General features: G+C 42.2%; 1 protein-coding gene across 1 annotated transcript in view; it reads left to right on the forward strand.

Moving 5' to 3' along the window:
- The window catches only part of CSK (C-terminal Src kinase), a 158,588-nt gene that overhangs the window by 106,355 nt on the left and 40,024 nt on the right, over positions 1-12,209 (forward strand). Inside the window, exon 4 of the mRNA XM_068275679.1 lies at positions 27-139. Within this exon, the coding sequence (XP_068131780.1) occupies positions 27-139 (113 nt within the window). The remainder of the gene's footprint in view (positions 1-26; positions 140-12,209) is intronic.

Below are 12,209 nucleotides of genomic sequence, written 5' to 3' on the forward strand. Positions count from 1 at the left end.
TGTTAATGTGTTTTTTTTTTATTCAGGATCCGAACTGGTACAAAGCAAAAAATAAGGTTGGACAAGTTGGATTTATACCAGCCAATTATGTTCAAAAAAGAGAAGGTGTTAAGACTGGGACCAAGTTAAGCTTAATGCCGTGAGTATTCTTTGTGACACATAAAAAAATGTTCTTTCATAAAATCCACTGTTTTCTTATGATGACCAGGACGTTTCCTTGTACTCTGTACTGCTGCCAGCCTGTTAGAGCTTGTTATCTGTGGGTTCAGAGAAAGCTGGCACACAGTGAAATCAACCCACGTATTTGGAAGGAATGGTATAGTTAACCTGATGTTAGATTACAGGCAGTCTAGTGAGATAGTCAGCATACAGGGCATTTAGTGACAGAGCTGGCGGTGTGTGCCTGGCATTGCACATACACTGAAGAACCAATAATAACATCAGACTGTTTTTATACAGAGCTCAAAGTCCTGTGCAGTGCTAGACACCATGTAATCATTGAGATTAAATATAATGAGACTTACAATGTAATATCTTACCACACATTAGGGCCACCTTTGGGGTATTTCAGCTATCCAGTCAGTATGTATTTTACATAAAGGGAAGAAACTGGAGCACTCAGAGGGGACCAAGTATAAATACAGGTGAACATACAAAACCTTAAAGGACAACTGTAGTGAGAGGTATATGGCGGCTGCCATATTTATTTCCTTTTAGGCAATACCAGTTACCTAGCTATCATAGTGATCCTCTGCCTCTAATACTTCTAGCCATAGACCTTGAACAAGCATGCAGCAGGTCATGTGTTTCTGCAATTATTGCCAGATCTTGCAAATGTAATTAATTGCATGTTTTTTTCTGGTGTAATTCAGACACTGCTGCAGCCAAATAGATTAACAGGACTGCCAGGCAACTGGTATTGTTTAAAAGAAAATACATATGGCAGCCTCCATATACCTCTCACTACAGTTGTCCTTACAAAAAAGACCTTAAGGTCAGCTGTCGACTTGGCAAGCAATCGACCATAAGATTTGATAATTGAATCTGATGAAAATCTGTGCCATCAAGAGCATGACTGAATTGACAATTCAACCAATTTCTGGCTGAACATGGTGGAAACTTTTGGGCCAACATGCTTGATTGGGTGCGCAGCGGTAAGCGTGCGCGATAATCATGAACATGATGGAAACTCCCGGTTGCTGTACACTCTGTGTGTTATTCAGAAACTACTGCACCGAGAGAGATTAGCAGGACTGCCAGGCAACTGGTATTGTTTTAAACAAAATAAATATGGCAGCCACCATACACTCCTAACTTTAAAAAAAAAAAAAAACATTAAAAGCTTTATTGTTGTTTCGTAGCAGTACATACAGATATTTGCATAAATACAATTCAGCAGATTTATACTGGTGGCTATAATAAACCATAATAAAATAATCCAACATGATCCAACAATATTACCATAATGATACCATGTAGATCACATGATACCAGTAAATTGCTGTTGGAATGAGGAGATGCAAGAATGTAGACCCATAGTGGCCACAGAGTCAGAAATAAAACTACATTTTCCACACCAACTATATTTTCTTAGTGAGAGAAAGTAGGGGGAAAGGGGAAAGAAAGAGGAGGGCAGATAGCAGAGATGGAGTGAAAGTTAGTAAGTCACGGAGGAGAGAGTGAGTGCATACTGCTAGGGTATGGTTACTAGGGGTGTATGGATACCAGGGCCTTGTACACGTCTGAATGTTTCAACATTTCCAGATGGACTGCCACTGCTCTTCTGAAAACTCCTTATCCAGAGAGGCTTTTCCCTTGGTCTGATATGGCAGAGTGGAGGTGGAATTCAGAGTCACCAGCAATTCATACAGCCAGGAAATCATATGTCTGTGAGGGCCTTTCTCCATAAGATAGCACTCTAGAATTGTTGTTGTTGTAGAAAGCTGGGACCTTGGGGAGGATCCTCTCAGGGAGCTCTGTGCCTAGACTAAGCCCAGTATGGGAATTTGTAAAGTAAACCACAAAACAAATTATTGAAAGAATCGATGCTTGGGGCTTCCTCCAGCCCCATAAGCTTGTCCGAGTCCCCCCCGTCTTCCCGCGGTCTGCCATACAGCCGCAATCAGCCTTGGTAACTGGTTCAGTTGCATCAGTCGGGGTCTTCTGCGCATGCGCGGACCTCCCGCACATGTGTAGAAGACCCCGAGTGATGCGACTGAACCAGTTACCAGGGCTGATTGTGGCTAAACAGAGACTGCGGGAGGACTGCGAGGGACTCGGACGTGCTTATGGGGCTGGAGGAAGCCCCCGGGTAAGCATAGATTCTTTCTATTATTTGGTCTCTGGTACACTTTAAGGGGCCTAGGAGAGACTATCCCTTCTCCAGTCTAAGGAGAAGCATCACACGTGTGATAACGGCGTTATCAGCACTTGTACAGATGGCTAATAATGAGTTCATATGGTTGGTTTAACCCTGGGATGGGATATGGGGGTGGGGGTATAGGGGGGAAAAAGCATTGGATACTCACCTATGGAGAGGAAAGTCTCTGTATCTCAAAGAGCACCCCAGTCCTCTCATTATGCCCTCCTCATTCCACTGCTGTCCCCCTAGTGAAATTATTTGACCTGCAGACCATTCTCTGGGTATTTTTAAAGACAAGCTGATCTGTACTGCTCACGCATAAATACACGCTTATGTATGCGCTGTACAAATGTGCCCATCTTCAGAAGAACACGGGGAGGGGACTGAGTGTTTCATCGGCCATCTGAGGACTCCCAAAGGTGTGGAATATCAGTGGGGAACAGCTGTAGACTGAGGAAACTGAGGACGGACCAGGAAGGCAGGGCTGTAAAACTCAAATACAAAGTGGGCAGAAAATGAACACTTGGACCAAGTAGCAAACCTCAATGTCTAGTAGCCACCTCCCTCCCATATAAAGCCCCCTGGTGTCTAATGCCCCCCTCCTCTACATTGTTCCCTGATGTCTATTTGCCCCCCTTCCTCCCCTGTACAGTTCCCTGTTGTCTAGTAGTGCACAACCCCCCCCCCCCCCCCCCCCAATATAGCTTCCCTGGTGATCTCGGCTTGACCTTCAATATAGCTTCCCTGGTGGTCCGGTGGTCCTCAAACTAAGGCCCGCAGGCCGAATGCGGCCCCCTGAGGCTTTTTTACTGGCCCCCCATACACAAAATGTATTACTTATAGATGCGGTCTGCTGCATCTTTAAATATTGGTGACATGCATATAGAATAGCAGTTCTGGCACCCACCTTCCACATGGAAGCCAGAAAGCAGTCATTTGCTGGCTTCTGGGTTGTGCTGCAGGCTTTTGCAGGCCATTGGGTGACATTATGGCTCACATATGACTTTCTATGTTAGGGTCATATCATCTGCACTCTATTGGTGGCATAATAGCTGCACATGTATTGTTGGATAGCATGCTGTGGTGGAGTGCATACTATCTGCACATGCTGTGGTGGAGTGCATACTATCTGCACATGCTGTGGTGGAGTGCATACTATCTGCACATGCTGTGGTGGAGTGCATACTATCTGCACATGCTGTGGTGGAGTGCATACTATCTGCACATGCTGTGTTGATGGCATAATATCTGTAGTTGCTGAGTTAGGGGTATAACATCTGCTCTGGTTAAATGGGAGACATGAGGGCTGCCCATGTTAATAGGCACTGTCTACAATACCTAGGTTCAATTTTATGTTTTTCTACATCATTTCATGTATACTCCGGCCCCCCTGCAGTCTGAAGTATGTTGACCCGGCCCTTTACCAAAACAGTATGGGGACCCCTGATCTAGATGGTCAGTTTTTAGTTGCTTCAGGGTTGCTTTAAGCAGAGACCAGCACAGACTGTATCCGGTCTGCTATTAGTGTGAAAACAGCGTGACAGATTACACTATACCCACAAATTGACATGCTTGTACCTAAATAAAATGGTGTAGAATAAAGTATATGATACATTATTAATCAGGACCTGATTGTGTTATTTTAAGCACAAATAGTTGTAAGTATACTACTTTAACAGGACTATGAGCTCAAAATAAAAACTAAATTGGTACTCACCTGGGGCTTTCTGCAGTACCAGTGTAGGTCGGGAGGTCCCACGGCATCCATCTGGCTCTTCACCCAGGGCCTGGCCAGAAATGGCTCCCGGCGACACTAGGCCCGAGTGTCGTGCTCCTTCTTCCTGTCTCGTCACCACGCCGACCGGTGTGACAGTACGGTGCATGCGCGATTTAATCGTGCATGCGCCGTACTGTTACGCCGGCTGCCGTGATAACGACAGACTTGACGTTTCAGGAAGAAGGAGCCCGACACTCGGGCCTAATCGCTCGAAAACCCAAGATTAAGCGTCTCTATTGGGGTCTCTGTTGTGCTTGTATTTGAGTGATTTCTGTAGGCCGACCATTTATTTTAATTGTTGCAGTAGTACTGTTTCATGATTCTGCATTTTTTCAGAAATTTGAATTGCACAATAAATTTGTAGATCAATATGTATGCTGCATCATGACGTTGTGCTTCCTTTGTCCTATTCATTTAACCTAAATTATACTACAGTAAATTAACTTGCCCATCTTGAGAGGTGAGGTTGGGTGTTTATCTAATTTTCAGCCTTGGGAGTGCAGCAAGCCTGGTCCCTCCTTAAAGTGAACCTCCAGACTAAAAATCGACTCAGCAGCACTGAAAAGGCCTCGTGTTTCTTTAACAGTTTCACAGCATCAGAACTTTGTTTCTCTTGCACAAGCCTTATTTTTAGCTGCACAGAAGAAAACTGCCCGGGCTTTTTCCCCTGATGCTGTGCAAAGCATGATGGGAATTCTGGTGGTGTTGTTCTAATTCTGCTGTTTTGGTGCAATTTTTTTTTTTTTACATTTTGAATTTGACATTTGAAGCCTAGTGCATGCAGCTGGGAGGGGTTATCAGGACAAAGGACAGTTGGAACTGTGTCTTATGCTCCTTGTCACCTCCTTTCAACCAAAAAGATGGCTGCCCCCATGACAAAGATGGCAGCTCCCATGAATCACAAACATTTGCCTGTTCTTTTAAAACCGGGTGGGTAAAAAATTATATTACCTATCTATTCTAATTAACATAACTAATGTAACTTAATTACTGTATGTTTGTTTAGGCTGAAGTTCCCCTTTAACCAGAGTGAGGTTGGGCTAGTGTTCCCCACTAACCCATTCAATGGTTGCTCTCTTGGCAACCCTACTTGTGAGTAGCCAGGTGTTGTATTAACCCCCTTGGCGGTAATCCCGAGCTGAGCTCGGGGTATGCCGCCGGAGGTCGCCGCTCAGGCCCTGCTGGGCCGATTTTCAATCTGAAAAAAGCAGCACACGCAGCCGGCACTTTGCCAGCCGCGTGTGCTGCCCGATCGCCGCCGCTCCGCGGCGATCCGCCGCGTGCAGCGGCGAAAGAGGGTCCCCCCAGCCGCCCGAGCCCAGTGCAGCCGGAACAAACAGTTCCGGCCGGCGCTAGGGGCTGGATCGGGCGGCTCTGACGTCAGGACGTCGACTGACGTCCATGACGTCACTCCGCTCGTCGCCATGGCGACGAGGAAAGCGAAACAAGATAGGCCGCTCATTGCGGCCTATCTTGTTACTTTCGATTGCCGGAGGCGATCGAAAGTACGCTTCCGGAGCGCCCTCTAGTGGGCTTTCATGCAGCCAACTTTCAGTTGGCTGCATGAAATAGTTTTTTTTTAATTTAAAAAAAACCCTCCCGCAGCCTCCCTGGCGATTTTAATAGAACGCCAGGGAGGTTAATAACACCCATTATTCTACTTTACTTGCTACACTTTTTGGTGCTCTCTAGCTTCCTTTTTGTCATTTGAATATCTACTCCAGGACATCCCCCTTTGTAAATTAAAGAACGGTTGTCCGCAAATATAAATATAAATATTATATACCATATTTTTTGGACCATAAGATGCTCTTGATCATAAGACACACCTAGATTTAGAGGACAAAACCAGGAAGGAAAATATATACTAAACCTGGTGCTTCCATGATGAAGGGGCATCTTGTGGATTATGTCCCCTTTGTACCTCATGCTCTCTTGTACCTCTTGTGTCTCCCTGTGTCCTCCTCTGTCCCCCTTGTGTACCCCATGTGTTCGCCTCTGTCCACCTTGTGTCCTCCTCTATTCCCCTTTGTGCCCCCATGTCCTTCTCTGCATGGGCACAGTACAGAGAGTCCCCGACATAGCGGTGTGTTGGAGATTTGTATTGGCAAGTGTTCACAAGTCCTTGCATTTGGACTATAAGTCGCAGACTTTCCCCCCCCCCCCATGTTTGGGAGAGAAAAAGTGAGTCTTAAAGTCCAAAAAATGCAGTAAATATAGGAGCGTTTAAGGATGAGTCCCAGGCGCCGGCGGTAAATGCCTGCCAAGTGTCCATGTGAACCAGCCTTTACTCTGACCAAATGGTCCCACTCTGCTTGGACATTGTGGCAGCCATATGTGAGCATATACCTGTATATTGTTGAGCCTGCTCCTTTTCTCAGAGTTGTTGCTCCTTTTAGAATCTTGAACATTGAATTCAGCAATTAATTTGAGGATGTTTGACAGGCAAGCTCCTCAGAGCAGTAGGATCAGCTTATAGTGGTGTGTCAGTGTGAGTGATGGGGGATTGTTTGCACAGCCAGCTGTGTGTTCCTTGACTCTGTATGGTGGCCATACATTCATCGAATTTCTCATTCAATTCCTCGCAGGGTTAATTCATCTGCTGGATGGATGCTAGATTCCCCAAAATGTGGATCGATCACTTTTTGATTGATTGTGACTAAAAATGAATCAAAAGTATCGATCAGACAGGATGGAAAGTTTAAAACAATCAAGGGTGTGGTAAGAGCATTGGCAGATCGATGGCCTGTAGTTTAGCACTGCATGGAACAGTACAACTCTGCAGCTTGATAGATTTGCAATAGAGTCCCTGCTGGAATCTATTGGAAATTGATGTGCAGTGTATGGTAGGAACCAATTCTTTCTGAAGTGATTCATTTCAGAAAGCAATCGTTTTGGAACATTGGTGGAAATCTATAAATGTATGGCCACTTAAGATGTTTATTACCTGAGCAGCATGTTTGTAAAGGTCTTTTTTTTTTTTTTTTTATGCCGTGTGTTGTGATTGGGATCATTTTGGGGGCCACGGTCCAATTTGTAGCGAAAAATTGAGCGATCAGAAATTCTGATTTGGTTTGGTTGTAAATAATCTCTATTAATGGGCACATTTTTTCGTTGAACCAAAATTTGGATTTTCTTGTTGGTTGTGATAGATGGGAAGCAAAGGTACGTTGATGGTGTAGTGAACAATTTCACTTCCGATCAGAATTATCGGACCTGATCAGAATTATCTGATCGCTTGAATAATTTTTCACTAGAAATTGGGTCGTTAGTGGTATGGGGCATAAGTAGACTTAATAGGCCCCCTCTGCAAAAATATCATTCCATGAACACCAGGCGGGTCAAGTGGTCGAGAGGCGGTGAATGGCAGCAGAGTGTGTTCTGCTGTTAAGTAGCGTCTGTAAGCAGGAAAAAAAATAACACACACTCCTGCACGCTGTTTTGTAAGTGAACGGGAAGGTTTCTTTGCTAATTGGCTGCACTTAAAGTTTGGAAGGGGGGAGGTGGAGGGGCCCCCAAAGTCTCTGAGCCCTCCTGCGATGGCAGAGGTCGCAGGGGTGATTGCTACGCCCATGGTTAGTAGCCACCTTAACCTCTTCAGGACCACAGGCTTTACCCCCCTAAAGACCAGACCATTTTTAAAAAAATAGGCACTGCAGCTTTAAAGGATACCCGAAGTGACATGTGACATGATGAGATAGACATGTGTATGTACAGTGTCTAGCACACAAATAACTATGCTGTGTTCCTTTTTTTCTTTCTCTGCTTGAAAGAGTTAAATATCAGGTATGCAAGTGGCTCACTCAGTCCTGACTCAGACAGGAAGTGACTACTGTGTGACCCTCACTGATAAGAAATTACAACTACAAAACACTTTCCTAGCAGAAAATGGCTTTTGAGAGCAAGAAAAATAAAAAGGAGAAATTCTTATCAGTGAGGGTCACACTGTAGTCACTTCCTGTCTGAGTCAGGATTGAGTCAGCCAATTAGATGCCTGTAAATTAACTCTTTCAGGAAGAGAAAGAAAAAAAGTATAAATACGTCTATCTCATCATGTCACTTTGGGTATCCTTTAAGGCCAAGCTGCAGGGTGCGCAACACAGCACACAAGTTATTCCCCACCCCTCCGCCCCCGTTTTTTTTCTCCCCTCAATCGCCCCCAGATTTGCTTGTTTATTTTGAATAAATGTTTTTTTATTATTTTAATTCACCTTCCTTCCTCCGTCAGCCTATCACAGCGGATCGCTTCTGTTTCCCCCAGGGGGATTGCCGTGTGACATGGCTGTCCCCTGTACAGCGCTGCTGTAGATCGCAGTGCTGTACATTCTAATAAGACGGTGGTTTTGCCGTTCAACAGTCTCCGAGCGGTGATCGCTGCTGGGAGGCTTAAGGCCGAGCTCCGCCTACCAAGCAGAGATGTGCGCTCGATCTCCCTCAAAAGCCAGCCCCCGGACTTTACGCCGATCGGTGTTAGGCGGTCCTGGGGCTGCCGCCGCAGTCACGCCCATCGGTGTGATGCGGTCCTCAAGCAGTTAAGGGAGCTACAGGGTATTTACTAGTCTGTCCATCCCTTGTCTGCAGTTTGGCTCCTCCGGTGTCTTGGGACACCTGAATAGTATATGTATTGAGTAAGAATATTTGTATGTGCTCATTACCACACAGTGTCGCTCATTTTTGAAAAGGTGACACATATTGAAGGTGTGTACGCATATTAACAGTTACACCTTTTTTTTTTTCTTCCTTCCCCCGCCATACACGTGAAAGCTGCCTATTTGTATTTCTTTTTTTTTTTTGTTTTACACTTTGCCCTTCATTTACATAGGCATTCCAAAAATATTTCACGTTGTACTTCCTTATGTGTAGACGTCCTTGTACTCACCATAGCAATGGTGATAGTGTGCTGTAGCTGCTGTTCATCTGTCCAGGGGAACAATGTCACGAGTGCCACTCTCTACTCCTTCTTCTATGGTTACAGCAACAAGGTAATCAGTAAGATTTTGGCGTAACTTACATGTATTGTGTTTCATGTGTTAGACTTTTTTTTTCTCAGAGCATATTCTTTATACACTGTTAATCTTCTAACTTGTTTGGATATCGCTTGCTTTTTTGTGGAAATACCTCATTGCAGAGAGCATTTTCAAGTACTTTCTAAACTTTTTTCTGATGTATTACTCTATTTTAACTGACTAGTAACTAAAACTGTTTTGAGATTGTTTGACAATACATCCCTTTCTGGAGAATTTGCTGGTGGCTAAACTGCTATTCGGGACATCTGATCTTAGTCGAATTGAAAAGGTTTAGCCATACAAACACGTACGCACTCACTCGTGTGTGTGTGTGTGTGGGTGTGTGTGTGTATGTGTATATATATATATATATATCTATATCTATATCTATATCTATATCTATATCTATATATATATATATATATATATATATATATATATATATCTATATATATATATATATATCTATATCTATATATATATATATATATATCTATATATATATATATATATATATATATATATATATATCTATATCTATATATATATATATCTATATATATATATATATATATCTATATATCTATATATATCTATATATATATATCTATATATATATATCTATATATATATATATATATCTATATATATCTATATATATATATATATCTATATATATATATATATATATATCTATATACCTCATTTGAAGCAATCCTAAAAGATCATCTCATGCAAATTGTATTTGTAGTTAGTGTAATTACCTGTGGTACTGTGGTGAATGTAGTAGCTTACATATATGACTAGGCTTGCAAGGTCTTAACTAATCCTCAGTGGTAACCTTGTAAGATTAGGACCATTTGGTCTCATAACAGCCAACCAAACTTGTTTGTACAGGAATTGTATAGTGAATGTGCTGTGAATAATTACCTGTGAAAACAAGTTGCCTTCATTCTTCTTTGTTCTACAAATTTGTATTGGCAGTTTGAAAAGCATATCAAACTGGTACCTTAAATGTTGTCAGTCATCACGAATGCCAGGTACACATGAAACAATTTTCTGACAGATTTACTGTCAGATCGATTATTTCCAACAGGTTCGATCTGATTTCCCATCGATTTTCTGATCACTTCTATGGAAAATTGATTGAAAATCAGATCGGACCTGTTGGAAATAATCAATCTCGACAGTAAGTCTGTCAGAAAATTTTATATAGTGTGTACCTAGCATAAGGGCTTCCCTACACTCTAAGCTGATAATGATCTGAATCTGCAAGTTTGTCAACCAGTCTGATGTTATGTTGGGAATACACCATGCAATTTTCCATCAGATGGGTCAATAGATCATTTCTGACAGGTCCAATCTGATTTCTTCGGAAGATGTCGGCACTGTATAAATACTAATAAGTGTTCAGAAAAAACGATCGAAATCTGATCGGACCTGTCATAAAATATCTATTGACCGATTTATCTGAGGAAAACTTGCATGGTGTATTCCCAGCATTAGTTAAACTACTGTGCCCGCAGTTCAGCTGTACAATTATTTGCGGCACATACGCTCTCTCCGATCTTATTTGAAAGAGTCATCCTTACTTATATCAGGACTGCATGGCTCAAAAAAAGACAAACCGCTCCATCACATCCACGTTTCTGAAAAGCAGTTTTATTCATGCTCCCTCCTTATTATTTAATATTTATATAGCTCCAACATCTTCCGCAGCGCTTTAACAAATTATATATAGTATTGTCACTAACTGTCCCTCAGAGGCGCTCACAATCTAATCCCAACCACAGTCATATGTCCATCATAGTCTAGGGCCATTCCATTTTTTTAGGGGAATCAATTGCTTATAAAAACTTATTGTTGGGTCTTAGGAACTTGTCAGCCTGATTTTAGCACTTTTGAGCAGTCTGTGTATTAGGACATAACTGCCTTGGTTGCATTGGTAAATTCAGATTTCAGCCTTTTACAGTGATGCTAGAGCGCTGTTCCCCTGCCAAGATAGGCAATTCATGTTATGGTATAGCCTTCGAAGTTCTAACTCTTATTCAGAAATGTCATCACACTTACCTTCTTTGCCACTCATTGGCTTAAAGTGGAACTCCAGTGAAAATGTAATAAAAAAGTGCTTAATTTTTACAATAATTATGTATAAATGATTTAGTGAGTGTTTGACCATTGTAAAATCTTTCCTCTCCCTGATTTACATTCTGACATTTATCACATGGTAACCTTTTTACTGCTGACAGGTGATGTCAGTAGAAGGAGATGCTGCTTGCTTTTTTGGCAGTTGGGAAAAGCTGTAAATAGCTGTTATTTCCCACAATGCAACAAGGCTCTCACAGTGTAATGTCAGAACCATGGTCCTGACATCACACTGTGGGAGGGGTTTCACCACAATATCAGTCATACAGAGCCCCCTGATGAACCATTTGTGAAAAGGAAAGGTTTTCTCATGGGAAAGTTCAGCTACTGATTGGGATGAAATCCAATTCTTGGTTACTTTTTCTCTTTAACTTCTCCTTTTTATGCAGGTTTTTTGGGGATTTTGAACCAGGTTGAGAAAGTTTTTTTCATCAACATAGCATACCATTCATGTCATTATGAGTGGTCTAATAGTATTCCATTTTGGTATAGCAAATAAAGTATGGTCCATTGTTAGCTGTGGAGCAAATATGCAGACATAAAACCAAATAACATGGATTCAGACAATGCCTTTAATGACTAACTGCATAGTTTATTGCAAGCTTTAGAAACTTTAATTTTCCTCTTATGTTACATTAACTTTTGTGCGATTCTGACCTAGTTCTGTATTATGCCTGAAGAAGAAAGCTCTAGTTTTGAAAACGTGCAGTAAACTATGTACAGTTAGTCATTAAGGGTCATTCAACAATTTTATCAGCAAACCTTATTGTGTAGTCCCCAATTTGGACAAAAAATGAATAGTGACTACTGAAAACTTTATTTTTTTATGGGCAGATCCAATATCCGTTTAATACCACTAGGCAAGTCATGTCCTTCAGCTGCTCATTTGCAGAACATGTGCCCCAGGTGATATGAGGTA

The sequence above is a fragment of the Hyperolius riggenbachi genome, chromosome 3 (assembly GCF_040937935.1).
Source record: "Hyperolius riggenbachi isolate aHypRig1 chromosome 3, aHypRig1.pri, whole genome shotgun sequence".
NCBI classification, from domain to species: Eukaryota; Metazoa; Chordata; class Amphibia; order Anura; family Hyperoliidae; genus Hyperolius; species Hyperolius riggenbachi.